General features: G+C 38.7%; 2 protein-coding genes and 1 pseudogene across 6 annotated transcripts in view; all 3 read left to right on the top strand.

Moving 5' to 3' along the window:
• The window catches only part of LOC122059096 (probable phosphoinositide phosphatase SAC9), a 67245-nt gene extending 66057 nt beyond the window's left edge, over window positions 1–1188 (top strand). For both annotated transcript variants that reach the window (XM_042621792.1, XM_042621797.1), the window contains one exon: window positions 744–1188. In XM_042621792.1, the coding sequence (XP_042477726.1) occupies window positions 744–1028 (285 nt within the window). In that variant the 3' untranslated portion in view covers window positions 1029–1188. The remainder of the gene's footprint in view (window positions 1–743) is intronic.
• A 1870-nt stretch (window positions 1189–3058) lies between these two features.
• On the top strand, window positions 3059–15261 carry LOC122088026 (putative pentatricopeptide repeat-containing protein At3g47840). 4 transcript variants are annotated; one of them, XR_006142953.1, is made up of 4 exons: window positions 3059–5756; window positions 6517–11104; window positions 14977–15114; window positions 15206–15261. XR_006142953.1 is itself a non-coding variant. In XM_042657175.1 (2 exons), exon 1 carries the CDS (start codon window positions 3570–3572, stop codon window positions 5724–5726), a length of 2157 nt encoding a protein of 718 aa, XP_042513109.1. In that variant the 5' UTR covers window positions 3059–3569; the 3' UTR covers window positions 5727–5756; window positions 6034–6417. The 4 variants fall into 4 exon arrangements, 1 of the variants encoding a protein (XP_042513109.1); XR_006142950.1 differs by having other exon boundaries at window positions 10744–11104; window positions 14977–15261; XR_006142949.1 differs by having other exon boundaries at window positions 14977–15261.
• Window positions 10750–11406, top strand: LOC122088045 (annotated as a pseudogene).

Below are 15261 nucleotides of genomic sequence, written 5' to 3'. Positions count from 1 at the left end.
CTTGTCATGAAGACCAGTTATACTGATTTTATATCAATAGTTTTCTTCTGTCAAAATTTTTGCTCTCAATAACCTTCTTAGTCGTTGCATCAGTTTGCCAGGAACAGTTACCTAATTTGAGCTTGCTAGTGATGAAAATTACCAGTTATGTGCAGAAAATGGAGTGAGAATGCTGAACCAGTCTAACTGTAACCTCATCCTGCAGCATTGGACTACATTGAATTGACAAATCATGGCCACTGAAGTGTATCAAATATTGATTTGTGCTTGTTTACATGTCACTCTCTTGAATTTGGTAAAGACAGTTCACAAACCTGTTGAGACATCTGCTAGAACTAAAGCATTCCAGTTGGGTTTATAAGATTGAGGAGTTCATTGGTCTGAACATGGATGTAAACTACCAGGCCCAATGCACCAGTGTAGATTAGGAGCTGGAGTCTTTTGAATCCCTTCCCAAACAGGAGAGGGTTTACTTGTTTTATTTTTCTATTTTAGGGTTTTCGTTGTTCCAAATGACTTCTGAAATTCACCAATGCAGGTATTACTTAGTTATTTTGCCAAGGCCTCCTTGACCAGGTGGTCAATATTTGCATCTAGCTTCATAAATTCAATTATTTAAATAGTTCTATTAATGAAACTGTTTTAATGAGAGTCAATTTTCGTAATTGACAGTTTTGGGAAACATCTATATGACTTCCATTTTTAATATGATTGAAAGATGAAACTGAGGAATTATTTTACAGGAGCCTAACAAGAAGTTGGTTACTGTTGGAGAATACCGTCTGCCAGAAGTTCGAGTTGGAACTGCTATGTACTTTGATTTCCCAAGACCGATACAGTCTTCCCGCATCACCTTCAAACTTCTTGGAGATGTGGCAGCTTTTTCTGATGATCTTGCTGAACTTGATGACTCTGATTTCATGGCTAAACCGGTGGCATCAGGATTGTCTTTGTCAAATAAAATTAAGTTGTACTATTATGCTGATCCTTATGAACTTGGAAAATGGGCAAGCCTGTCAGCTGTTTGAATATTGTTTATTTTTTCCTAGGGGTGGGAAGCTTAATTTATTGGCTGTGATTGTTATTGTCATTAAATGTTACTTTGTACGAGTGTAACAATATCAATTATTTTAAACAAATGCTACTGTTTTTGTTGACAAAATAAAAACAGAGAAAGGTTTATTGATCTCTTCTGCTCTTCTGTGCAACATGAATGTTCCCCCTGCACATCCCCCCTCCGCCCCCCACAAAAAAAAAAAGCAGCATTAATGGTGATTTTTCACCATCTGATCTGAAATCCTTAGTGAATGAATATGGATTCTACTTCCCAAGAGAATGGAATAAAATGCAACCACAACCCTTCCCCCCCCCCCCCCTCCTTAGTTGAAAAAATATAATAAGTGGGTTCTTGATTAGTCATTGTGTCAAACTCAGTTTTAAAAACCAGACTGGTCTATGAACAACGGTGTCATCAGATTCCAAATTTTTTTTTTCTTGGTTTGATTTCCAGTTCTAGTTCTTTATTTTTCTGTTTTTCTTTTTTCAAAACTGGCAATCCAACTCAAAAAACTAAGAACAGGGTTTTAAGCAACCGCACACAATGAAAAGAAGCTAAGATATAATGTTTAAGGGTAAAGTATCCATGGTCGAGGTATAGTGATATCCTCGGTGAGTAGCTGGAGAACTAAATCCGCATCCGTCCACACCTCTAAGGTCATTTCTCCCAGTAATGCAGCTCCACATAATCCCTGTCTCAGAGCTCTGGTGTCAAATTCTTGGGCTGATCCTGAAAAACCATGGTCTAGTTTAGCTGAGATCATTTGTCCATTAAGGATATCGAAGACCTTCCTGAGAAGTGGATATAGGCTCTGAAGAATCCTCATGGGGATTTCATAGATAGGAAGAAGTGACACAGTGATTCTTGGTGGTAATTACACAACCCACAAAACATCTTTATATTCATGAACTTGGAGAGTACACTAATAAAAGGAAGTAAACTAGCGAGAAGTCTCCATAGATATAGTTTCAATTCTGGGTGAGTAGGAAATGATCTGAATTTTTTTTTTTACAGGGGAATGTAGACCCAAGATTAGATGAGGGTACCTGAGAGGAGAGGTGAAATCTCTAAACTTAAAAGCTCTATTTTGTAGGACAGAACCACTCATCATAGGAGATGCGAGTTTTTGCAAAGGTTGTTCTATAGGTTTGAGTCGAGAATCAGCCTCTTCGCAAAGTGGGTGTAAGGTTGCATACATTATGATCCTATCCAGACCCTACAGTGGTGGAAGCCTTGTGCACTAGGTAATCCCCTTTCTTTATATGTTATTTATGAAAAATCTATGAACAGTGTACCTATGCATTTTGTACCTAGGACTATGAATGTTAATCCTCATGCATTTCGGAATATCTCGATTCATAGTTGCCTAGACTGCTATAGGTTGCAACATGATGTGTCTACACACCAAGTTTGAGATTGCAGCCTACCTAATAATTTATAGACTTTATTATATTTAGGTTCCTTTGCCTACATCTAGGATTCTAGGATTTTAAGCTGGGTTTGACACAATTAATGTTATGCATGTAGGTTCTCTTTGGTATTCTTTTTTATTTGAATTTATGACTTATGAAAAATCATTTGATAGAATAAGCTATCAATTATATATAATAGTCGTTTGCTTAAAAATTAGATAAAATAGATTATATAATGAGAAACATATTTGGTTGTGACCGATACCTGACCAATATGGATTGGGCAAATATGGTATGGATCTGGTTGTTTTGATGGAAAAAATGGGAATTAGCGGCAATGGATACCATCACCGATAGTATGAACTAAATTCGTGCATTTTGCACAAAAATAACAATCATACCCTATCTCAACTAAATGGGGCGGTTACAGAGATCCAATATGTCTAAAATAATACTTAGATATAAGAATAAAAGAATTTTCAAAAAGAATCAAAAGAAAGTAAAATGAGATAAAGGAAGTCGCATCAATAGTCAAAGTAATGTCACAACATTCCCTACAAGGGGTCACCTTTACAAATCTCTCGTTCACATAACTCTATATCGTGGTCATACTAGAATCAAGCCCTATTCCATTCATTTTTTTTGAAACCACTTGATCCATAGTTGTTTTTGGTCTATCCCTACTTCTGTCTCCATCTAAATGAATTTTATTGCCTTTTCTTACTGGGGCATTCATAAGTCCCCGTTGAGCATGAGCGTAACACCTCAACCGCTCTGCCAAGTAAGAACAATTTTGGAGGCGGAGAAATCGTTGACAAAGAGGACGAGATCAAGGGATATCCGAGAACTGAGTCCGGCGGAGCAGCGGTGGCTTCACACACTCCCCTCCCCATACAGTGGAGCCATGGGTAGCTGCTAGAATTTTCTGACGTCGGTGCCCAATACCGAGTACACAAGAGAGAGGGGGAAAGGAGACTCCATTTGTGAAGTAGCTTGCAAAGCACTCATTGAATTGATTCCATGATCAGCCCTTCTCATACTGTAGGCCGTCACTGATTGCCCAAAGTTTATCAACCAGCTACAGAACAATGCCATAAAATATGGGCACGACCTTCTTCCCCTGTATGGCAAGAAGGCCACATCTCAGGGGACTATTTACGAAAGCACGGATCTTTCCGTCTTCGTCTGATCACATTGATGTTGTGGGGATAAGCGAAGACATTTTAATCCAGGGAACCCAGGTGTTCTCTCAGGAACATATGTTTGAAACTAACACGCAATTAAAACAATTGATAAACACTGGTCATCTAAATGATGCAAGGCACATGTTCGATAAAATGCTTCAGAGAGATGAAATTTCATGGACTACTATGATCTCCGGCTATGTCAATGCGTCCAATGCCTCCGAGGCATTGATTCTTTTCTCAAGGATGTGGGTCGACAGTGCAATCAAAATGGACCCATTCATTCTCAGTCTTGCACTCAAGGCTTGTGCCCGCAATTTGGAACTGAAACATGGGATGTTGATCCATGCATACTGTGTTAAAACTGGTTTCGTGAACTCTGTCTTTGTGGGAAGTGCCCTTCTTGACATGTACACCAAAGCTGGATGCATTTCATTAGGTTGTAGAGTCTTCGACGAAATGCCTACAAGAAATGTGGTCTCGTGGACTGCTATTATTACTGGGCTTGTCCGCAATGGTTACAACAAGGAGGGTCTTTTGTACTTCTCGGAAATGTGGGGATCAGATGTTGAGTGTGATACTTACACGTTTGCTATAGCACTAAAGGCTTGTGCTGACTCGGGTGCTATAACTTATGGTAGAGCAATTCATACACAGGCAATGAAGGTGGGCTTTGATTCGAGCTCCTTTGTGGCCAATACTCTGGCCACCATGTACAACAAGTGTGGAAAATTGCATTATGGATTGCGCTTGTTTGAAAGGATGAGGATCCATGATGTTGTCTCTTGGACAACTATCATCGCTACATATGTGCAGATGTGTCAAGAGGAGGATGCAATTCAGACGTTCACACGGATGAGAGAGTCGGATATTGATCCTAATGAGTTTACCTTTGCTGCAGTTATTTCTGGCTGTGGTGCTCTTGCAAAGATAGGGTGGGGTGAACAATTACATGCCCATACTCTATGCACTGGTCATATTAATTCCTTGTCAGTTGCAAATGCCATCATGGCCATGTATTCAAAGTGTGGATGCCTAACTTCAGCTTCAAGAGTCTTTCACGAGATGAAGAGAAGAGATGTGATTTCTTGGAGTACAATAATTGCAGGTTATTCTAATGAAGGACACGGCGAGGAAGCTTTTGAGCTTTTTTCTTGGATGAGGAGTGAAGGTCTGGAACCAAACGAGTTCAGTCTAGCTAGCTTGTTGAGTGTTTGTGGAAATATGGCAATTCTAGAGCAAGGGAAGCAAGTCCATTCTCATGTCCTGTCCGTTGGTTTAGAACTTGATATCATGATAAATAGTGCTTTGATAAATATGTATTCCAAATGTGGGAGCATAGATGATGCATCATGGATTTTTTATTCTGCAGCAAATGAAGATACTGTTTCATGGACAGCTATGATTAATGGTTATGCTGAACATGGGCACAGCAGAGAAGCTCTCAATTTGTTTGAGAAGATGTCAAGGGTTGGGGTTAGGCCAGATTATGTTACCTTCATTGGTGTACTTAGTGCCTGTAGCCACGCTGGACTAGTAGACCGTGGTTTCCACTACTTCAACTCAATGAGCGTGGACTACCAGATTAATCCAGGGAAAGAACACTATGGCTGCATGATCGATCTTCTCTGCCGATCTGGACGGCTACACGAGGCAGAGTGCATGATAAAAAGCATGCCATTTGAACAGGATGATGTTGTTTGGTCAACACTGCTCAGGGCATGCAGGACCCATGGTGATTTAGAGTGCGGAAAACGAACAGCAGAGGTCATTCTTGAATCGGATCCTAATTGTGCAGGAACACACATCACGCTAGCTAACATCTACGCTTCAACAGGGAGGTGGAGGGATGCAGCGGATATGAGGAAGCTGATGAAATCAAAGGGGGTGATGAAGGAGCCAGGTTGGTCATGGATTAAGGTCAAAGACAGAGTGTCTGCCTTTGTGGCTGGTGATCGCAAACATCGTCAGGGTGAGGATATATATTCCATGTTGGATTTACTTGCATTGAAGCCTGAACTGGCTGGCTACTCCCTGGAAAGTGGTTGGTTGCTGCATGATATTGAGGATTAACACAAAGAGCTATAGATTATTGTTTACCAGGTAAGTCCCCCCCCCCCCCCCGGGTGCGGTGGGAAATCTCATTCATCTACAGATAAAATGAATTAATAAAAAATATTAAAAGAAAAAAGGGGAAAAATAACAAGAATGGATAAAACCTGGCAGAAAACAATTCTTTTTTTTCTATTAGGGAGCAGGTACTTGCATTGCACATTCTATCTTCTAGTAACAGAGATGAGATATGAGATTTCATTAGTATATAACAGATATTTGCATACATATACTAATCAAGGGAAAATGTTTTCTGAGCCAACTGCAGAGGGTACACTAGAACCATCTATGTGTGTACTGTTTTGTCGTTGCTCGCTCCATATGCTGCTTGCTCTGAGAACCATCTCCCTTAATTGAAATGAGAACTGTAAGAAAGTATATAGCAGAGACCAATTAGCGAAGTCCTTATGGTCAATTTGATGAGGTTCACCAAACACATTAGTTGTGCACTAGTGCTTTATGATTAATTCGGAAGCGGTAATCTGTCCCCTTGAAATTTTACTTACTTGTTTCTACCTTATTTAGCTTGTACTAGGCAGGGCCATATTAAAGTGGCATGATTATGTTGGCAATGCAATAGTGCTATGTCAGTGTGTCAATATTTTCAAGTTACCAGCCAATATGTATTTGACAGTGAATTTTTTTTCCTTTCTAGTCTGCTGTCATAATTTGAAATATTTTCTGTTGCTCCTTTCAGTGAGCATAACTGCTATCTTTGCTAAAAGCAATTAATGAATAAATAGAAATACAGAATTGGAGATTTTGGGGGCGGGCCTTGGCGCAAAGGTGTAAGGTTGCTCCATGGTCATGGGATCGAGTCAGGAAACTGCCTCTCCACGAATTGGGGGTAAGGCTGGTTACATATGACCCTCCCCAGACCCTGCAGTGGTGGGAGCCTCGTACACTAGGTGCACCCCTTTCTTTATATGTTATCTATGAAAAGTGCTACTATGCATTTTTTTCCTTGGACTATGAATGTTGATTCTCAAGCTATGGTAGCTTTAGCTAATTAATCATCCAAGTGACAGAATGGGTTGAATCCCTGCCACAACTGGTGGGGACCTATTTTGATAGGTGACTATTTTTCTTTTCTTTTTGGAAAGGGGGTGGGGGGGAAGAGTATATATGCGCATCTTTTCATTGTTATCTAGCTATGTATTGTGACCCTATGCAATTCAATATAGTACCTTTATTTACCCACAAAAAAAGAGGGTGGAAATCATCATAAATTAACTTTCCCTCAAAATCCTGTTTACAAATACAATACACTTCAGATTGTATTTATAGCCATTACAAAATATTGAATGATTATTATCTCTGACACTAAAAGTTTGTCATTATAGACATGGTGATGGGAATCCTTAACAACCTAACCCACCAACCTAGAGATAACTTAATAACACATCCACTAAGGGCAGTGAAAAGAAAAGAGACACTTAATACAGATTGGATTCTTATTCCAATACAAAAGTAAGCATCTCCATTGATGGTTAAATAGCTAATATGTGGAATAAAGGTATTAGATAAGACCAATTATAATCATGATTACATAACAGCTTATGGTAGACATGACACATTGACTTAGAAAAAGTACATCCTTAGTTGCAGAAGGGCAAATCAAGGTCTAAACAGCACCTGTGTTGGAACATGTATGATTCACAAATTGTCAAAATCATTTTTTAATTGTTTGCTACACAATTTCTAGATACTTTGGTAAGTTGTTAACTTTATGAGTTCAGATTACCAATCCGAAGAACTAATAGTCAAACTATAACCTCACCAGCTTGAGAATCAATCCAAGATCTACTCTGATTCACGCATTCCTACCTGACTCTGTGATCCGTCAAGTTGATTTTTTTCAGATCATTGAATTGCATAAGTTAAAGTCAACTGAAAGAAGATTCATATTTAAGTCAAGTTTCTTCTTCACACATTGACCAGAAAATACCATAGAACAATGTATATACAAGACTTGATCTAAGGAAAGTAACTTGATCTGGACCATTCAGTCAAGTGGTAACCTTTTGAATGGGTGTGAAGTACTGAAATTTCAATTATGTTAAGCTATTATGTAGCTGATAAGTTTATACTCTGGTTCCTAATATTGATCACACATTATGGTAAACAGTTAGAGGAAAAGTTTCACTGTTGGGGTCATTTTAAAGGGACTCTGCCTAATTGAACAGTTATCAGATTGATCTGTATTTTCGTTCATATTATTTATTCAAAGAAAGAAAAACTATGATGAATTTCAGATTCGAAATAGTTGATGATAGGTTTGAATAGTAACAAAACAATGTCATTGAGGTGAACAGAATTCACGAGGACATTTCAAAATAACATGCAAGGTTGGAGGAAACCACTCTCCTAAAGGATGTATAAATTAATATGAAAGTCATGATCCATAAGATAGAAGAGTAATATGGATATAAGAGTAATGATCTCTTTCTCATAAGTCATTGGCGGAGGAAGAAGAGTAATAAAGCAGTCATTGTTGTACAAAGAAAATTGTCTGCATAACAATAGATAATTGAAAGAAATTACTTTTCATAAAGAAAGAACTGGCAACTGCACTTTCTATAAATTCCTCTAGTATATATATTGACCTATATTTTGAGGAAAATTTCAATGAAAGGTGAAACTTGATCCATCTCACCTCTGGTCTTTGTCAATATCAGATGTCTTGTTCCTAGTTTTGGGAGGCATCTAGCAAAAATATTGTAATAACTCCATCTAAGTAGTCTCATGATTTCCCTAAACCATTTTTTTGAGAGTGGGAACTCATTAGTTTCTGTCAAGGTATGCACCCTTGAATCTCTGTTGCATATTCAGCTACTGTTGCTGGTTTTTTTTTTTTTTGGTGAATAAATAATTCATTACCAAAGGAGAAGAACATACATACAAACCCCAAATGAAGGGGAGGGAGAAGAGAAAGAAAAGGCAAATCACAGAGCTGGAAAGCTCTCAGGAAGCTACAATGTGACAATTTCTTGGGGAAGGGGAAGAGGAACAAGTGGAAGTAACTTTTGAGATCTTGGCTTTGACATCAAAGAAGATGGAGCTCCAAATCTTTCCGAGCTGCCGAGAGTTGGAGGTCTATTTCCTATGATTTCTCTCCATCCATATTTGATTGATAGTTGTGCAAAAGGCAAGCTTGCCCAATCGGTCAAGGAAGCTTCTCTGATTGTATGCCCCTAGGAATATCTAGTACTTTCAACTTCATGATTGTATTCTTAAAGGAGAAATTATTATTTTTGGGTGATTTTTTCCCCTACTAAATGTTTACAGATTGTAATCATAAGGCATTTCCTTGTGGACTCAATGAGCTCTAAAGTCAATGCGAGTTTGTAGAATCTGCCTTGTACTGTTTTATTTTTCTCTTCATAACTTTTCTTGATTTGATATAGAAAACTCTTCCTATGGCAAGAATAATTTTCGGCAATTTTCAACCATAACACCCCTAAAACTTCAAAGTATAGTGTCCCATTCCCAAATCCCAATAAGAAAATCTGAAAAGCATCCAAAAATTTCATTTGAATCCCTTCCCACCTTAACTGAGCTCTCAAAACTCCATCTCCCATATCCATATTTTCTTTTCCTGGCTGTAGAATCAATTTCTGTTCTTGTATTGTTTATGTTGATTGGCCTGTAGACTGTAGTTCCATTTTAAAACCCAGAATTAACCAGTAATTTTACAAAATATTCTGATTTTGTATTTTGTTGGAGTCAGTCCACTACCTTCTCGATTAATAGTTATAAAGCAGGTCTTAATTTTTTCTGTTAGTATCTAATGGAAATTTTACTGACAGAAAAGAATAAAGAATTATCCATGGAAAGAAGAGCAAAAGATTCAAAGGGGGAAGGAATTCCTGATATTTTGTGGAAATAGGTGCAAACAACAGAGAATCCTTGGAATCAGGCCTCTTGCTCTCAGAGCTATCCACTCCATGGATAATGATTCTTCTACTTCCCTTTGGCTTGACAACTAGCATCCCTCTGGGGTTCTCTTCTCTGTGCTTGGAGCTAGAGCTGTGTATTCTTCCGTGTTGCCCAAAGATTCCATTGTGGCCTTCATCATCCCCAATGGCTTTTGGACCCTCCCCCTCACCCCCCTCCCCTGACCACCGTAGTGGAGGTGATAGAACCACCCGGTCCCACTCCCCTTTTGGTACCTTCTTCTCCTCCTCTGCTTGAGATCTAATCCAGAACCGCATCCCCCCTTCCCTTGGGTACAAAATTGTCTAGTTTAAAGGTCATATTCCTTGCCATAGCTTCACTGCCTGGAAAGCGCTCTCCAGCTACCTCCCCACGCAATCCTTCCTCATTCACTGCCACATTTATGTTCCTCCTGCCTGCCACCTTTGTTAGAATGGGGTAGAAAACGCCGACCATATTTTTTTTTTTTTAGTTGCCTCTTTTCATCTTCTATTTAGAGAGAAGTCCTCGGTAGTTATTGGCCCTCTAGAAGGCACAACCTTCCCCTTTAGAGAGAGTGGTTCTGGATTGATATGACTTTTCCTGGGAACTCCATTTGTGATACTATTGGCAAGATCACCTTCTGCTCAACCATCAACCACATCTGGATGGAATGCAATTGTCGAAGATGGACATCCAACTCCTATTTTTATGATATGATTTGGAAAGTCATCTACTTTGCTATTAATTCTATGCTCCATATGCTCCCCCTAGGCCTCTTAGGGATTCCCCAAGGAACAAGCTTATTGTTGTGTCCTAGAGCCCTCCTCCACCATTCTCTCTCCTAACCCCACCCCCCCTCTTGAAAGACTGTCGTTGTTTTGTTTGTGGATTTTCTATTCCTGATTGCCTTGTGTAGGTTGTGTGTAAACCCTTGAAAAACACAATAATATGAAAGGAAAAAGTGGAAGACAAAATTGGGGTTGGGAGTTGGATTGGACCAAAGCTTTTTTTTTTTCTTTTCTCATATACAGCGTTTTCACATTGACTCTTCTCTTATTAGGTGTCAATGGCCATGGCTGATCCGTACGAGAGAGTGAAAGGAGGGAGACTGGCCTTCAAAGGTGAAGCTCTCGCCATGGTCAAATCAGTAGATAAGAAGAAGAAGAAGAAATCGAAGCAGAACCTATACGATGAAAATTCTCAAGCTTCGGAATTCGCCAGTGACGGATCCATTGCCAACATTGATGCCGTGAAATGGCCAGAGATTTTACACCATTGATGCTGCGAAGTGCTTGAAGTACGAGCAGCTCTTCCCCATCGAAGCGAAGAAGTTTGGGTATGACCCCAAATCAAATTTCAAGTCAATTGAAGAGGTTCTCGATGATCGAGTCAGAAGAAGGCCAATCGATACTGTAAATGAGGTGAGCGAATTGGGGCTAGGGCTTCTTGTTTGTTGTTATGATTCGAAGAGCGATAACTCTTTTTCTGTTTATTGATTTAAAAGCTTTATGCATTCTTTGATTTGACATATATTGTGTTCGAATTCTACAACAATGGGTTAAAGATCGGTGATTCATAGTCCATTGAATAGTTTTGCTGTTTCTGTTTCCTGGAAACTGCTTATGACAGAGTTCTTACTGATGAAAAATGATTTGATATTGGGGTTAACCTGTGAATTATATAATTTAGAATGAACTGGAATGAATGAATAAGAAAAAAAACTTAAAAAAAAAAAAAAGGATGAATCAAATCTTGTTGCAGCTCTTGGGAAATTACATTTGGGTTTTGGTCATTGTCATAAATATTTCAATCTAAAGCCATTATTCTAGTTTTGCATCTCTGTTTGATTCTTAGATGAGAAAAAATAAGATAGGGTTTCTATGCACCTGCATCTGTGATCCCTGCATTTATTTTTTTCAAGAACAGTTATTCATTCTATATATTGTAGTTCCCAGCTATACCTGGGGTACCTAAATCCTTTTCTGCCATTCTATCATCATTTATTAAATAAAGCATGTTGATTCAGCATATTTTGGAGAATAGCCTGGCATCACAATGAATTGAAATGGAATTTTGTGAAGGTTTTAACGGAAGCATGCCAACCTAATACAATCTACTTTACTTTGGGTTGCCATCAGCTGTGTAACTGTGTTTAAGTTCATGTACATATATGCATGCATCTTGAAGCAGAAGAAAAGCCATAAAATACCTTTGTATGGGGAGGAGAGAATGCCTTCTGGGAGATTATCTGATATGTTTTCAAAGATTACCAGTTTATTTAATTGCTCAGGCATTCCTTATGTAGGTTCCCATCTAGTACCACTTGAATATGCTAAAGTATTGCACATATGAGTTCCATGTACTACTTAGACTAATTCGATTAAGGAACACACCTTGATGGTCTAAATTTTCTCCTATTTAGATGCTTAGATTAAATTTTAAATACCAGAAAATGGCAATATACAAGGATAAACTGCCTCTGCTCTGCCTCTGCTTGGACCCATGTTCGCACCCCCTCCCCTCCAGTTCCGTGGCACAAACTGGTTTGGTTCAAAGGTCACATTCCCAGACACAGTTTCATCTTATGGAGATGTATGTCCAATTGTCTTCCCACCCAATCCTTCCTCATTAACCGTCTCATCCCTGTCAACCCCTCTTGTGGTCTCTGCTCTTCGGGTATGGAAGATACCCCTCATCTCTTCTTCTCTTGCCCTTTCTCTTCCCTTGTTTGGAAGAAAGTCCTATCCAATTGTTGGCCTTCCCACAGGACTATTCTCCCCACAGGACTATTCTCCCCCTTGATCAAATAATGGGTGTGGGTGAGTATGGAATTCTCGGGTCCCCATATTTGTAATACGATTGGAAAATTGGCTTTTTGTGCTACTATCAACCATCTTTGGATGGAGCGAAATATCCGTAGATGGACCCAAATCCCGATCTCAGGACCAGATTTGGAAAGCTATCTACTTTGATGTTACTTCCAAAGCCCAAGCCCTTCTCCACCGACACCAAAAAACTCCCTCATCATTAGCTCATGGAATCTTCAGGCTAATCTCTTTCAGCCTCCTTGAAGGCGTTAGTCATTGGTGTCCCCCCCCCCCCGGGTTGGTCGGGCTTGTCTCTACATTAGCTTGTTTTGTATTTTGGTTCGTTTTGTTTTTTGGTTCCCCTTGAGCTGGTTTCTCCTTGTTGGCTTAAGCCTTCCCCCCCCCCCCCCTTGTATATTCTTTCTCTCCTTGGTAATGAATTATTTATTCACCCAAAAAATAAAATATATACAAGAATAAAACTAGCCAGGCGGCTAATGGGACAGCCAAGCAACTTCTTTTTCTTCTCTTGTACTAAAACAGTAAAATTGGGCCAAAACAATATTTTAATGTGAGGAAAAGTAGAATTAAAAGCTACTATATGGTGAAAGGAATAAGCCAATTAACAAAAGTCTTTTTTCTTAGTGTTCTCTAATAAAACAGGATGGTAAAACATAATCTTACATGTGGAGCTCATATAGAACTCTACTCTTCCACCTCAAATAGAACTCATTGTATGGACAGCAGCAATAGATAAAATTTTAGCAGTAAGTCACATGATTAGTAGAGGTTGTATCTGCCAATCCATTGTACAAGCATGAATCACTGCCAACATGTTACTCATACAATGTAGTTTGGCAAGTGTATTTGGCTGCTCAACATGCGTTGGCCAATCCCTACATCTGTGATAAGCTACACTAACAGTGATATGGAAGGTGGTGCCTTTGGCTGTATTTTGGGCAATCTGATAGGCTAGAAATCTGTGAATTTTGAAGATCCAAGTGAAATGCTGATCAGGATGGACTGCAATGTACTCCTGCTCCTCCTATATTCCTGTTTTCTTGATGCATCAGTACACTTGTACCTTTCTTTAAAAGAAAAATAATCTCTATATGCAGTCATATTTTAGTTTTTGGTTATTCTTCTCCATTATGAAACATTTCTGGTTATTCTTCTCCATTATGCAGCATTTCTGAAAGAAGTTAATACTCATATGGACCTAAATTTTGCATATAAGGTACCCTTTCTTGTCTTATTGTTGATTAACTATCCACGGTGAAATAAATAGCAATATGGTTTATTAAGCTCTGATTAGCTAGAATCCAAAGAATTTAGACAACCTTAAGTAGAAACATACCTTTATCATCATTGTTCAACCCCCCCCCCCCCTTTTCTTTAAATGAATACGTGCATGTCACATTTGTTCTTCCCCATTCCAATTTGCCATGAAATTTTTTATTTTGGGGGGGGGGGGTGTGAATATGTAATTTTGGAGGGGAAGAAGAATTACAAGATGTAAAAAACATCCCAACCAACAAAACACTAAGGGCCTACATTAAATAATCAATACAAGGAAAGCCTCCCAAAAACGAACAAAAGCTGATTCAATTTTTAATCATAATCAGAACATCTTGCCAGAGCCTCTGTTATGGAATCCTTTCCATCTCTTTGAGTATATGATTACTAGATCCAATCAATCTCTTGTAAGAGTTCTGGCATATTTCTTTGAAGTTCCCAATAAATACATAGATTGTACTGATCCAATTCTACACAGCTAACCACATGAGGCCGCTTCTGGATATCTTGTACTTCTAATACCCCCACAGAATAGGCATAACCTTGGATTGTCCATTATAGCATCCAAACTGTGGATCAACATTTTTGACTGGGCCATGAACATCAGGTTCCATTGAACATTATTTTCTCTATTTTTCAGATTGACTGCTAAACAATAAATCCCAATATATGGTATATGACATGATTAAGTGCCTTTTGTGAGTGGTTTATCTGCTCCTGTTCCAGCCCAACTCATCATTTTGATATGTATTCCAGGTGCAGCAGCATTGACATTATTGCTTGAATGTTAGGCTAACAGACTTAGGCCTAGACTTTTCATTTATACAGGTAGAAAATACTCCTCGGGATAATATATACAGGCGGAAGATACTCCTCATGATACTCTGCCAAACTTGGTGTTTCTAACTCATTATAGACCATGTCAGTTTGTAAAGTAGCTGTATTGCCACTTGGTGTACTGAATTTAGTGGTAGTAAAATCAAACTTGGATCTTCTTAAATCTGGATCCTATAATCGTTCTCTCTTTCTCTACTGCTAAGTCATTCATAAGAAATATTCCCTTTGTATGTTGATAATGTAAAGCTGCAATTGCATATGAAATGTGGATTATGAAGCCACTGTGTCTCATTCTAAATCAGTTTTTTTTTCCCATGTGGTTTGGTAAAGAAAGTATATTAATGATTTTGTAGGTGCTGCAAGGACAACTCAGACTTGGAGAGTCCCCATCATCAAACAGGTTTGCCTAAACCAGTGACATGCATTTGCTTAGAGCAGAGAATTTTTAGCTCTCTCTTTTATGGTGACTTGCATGTTACCTGTCCATTTGGGTAAGGCGATGAGTGCTATTAATTCGATCTTCATTACAGTTTTCAATTTATATTTCTGACATTAGGAGTCATATATATACATATGAATCAGGTGTGACAGATCTGCTTACTGTTTTTGGTGGGATGAAAAAGCCTCTTTTGCTGCCA

Source organism: Macadamia integrifolia, chromosome 2, assembly GCF_013358625.1.
Source record: "Macadamia integrifolia cultivar HAES 741 chromosome 2, SCU_Mint_v3, whole genome shotgun sequence".
Classification (NCBI taxonomy): Eukaryota; Viridiplantae; Streptophyta; class Magnoliopsida; order Proteales; family Proteaceae; genus Macadamia; species Macadamia integrifolia.
Note: the sequence above shows the minus strand (reverse complement) of the source record. Positions and strands in the feature narration are given on the sequence as shown.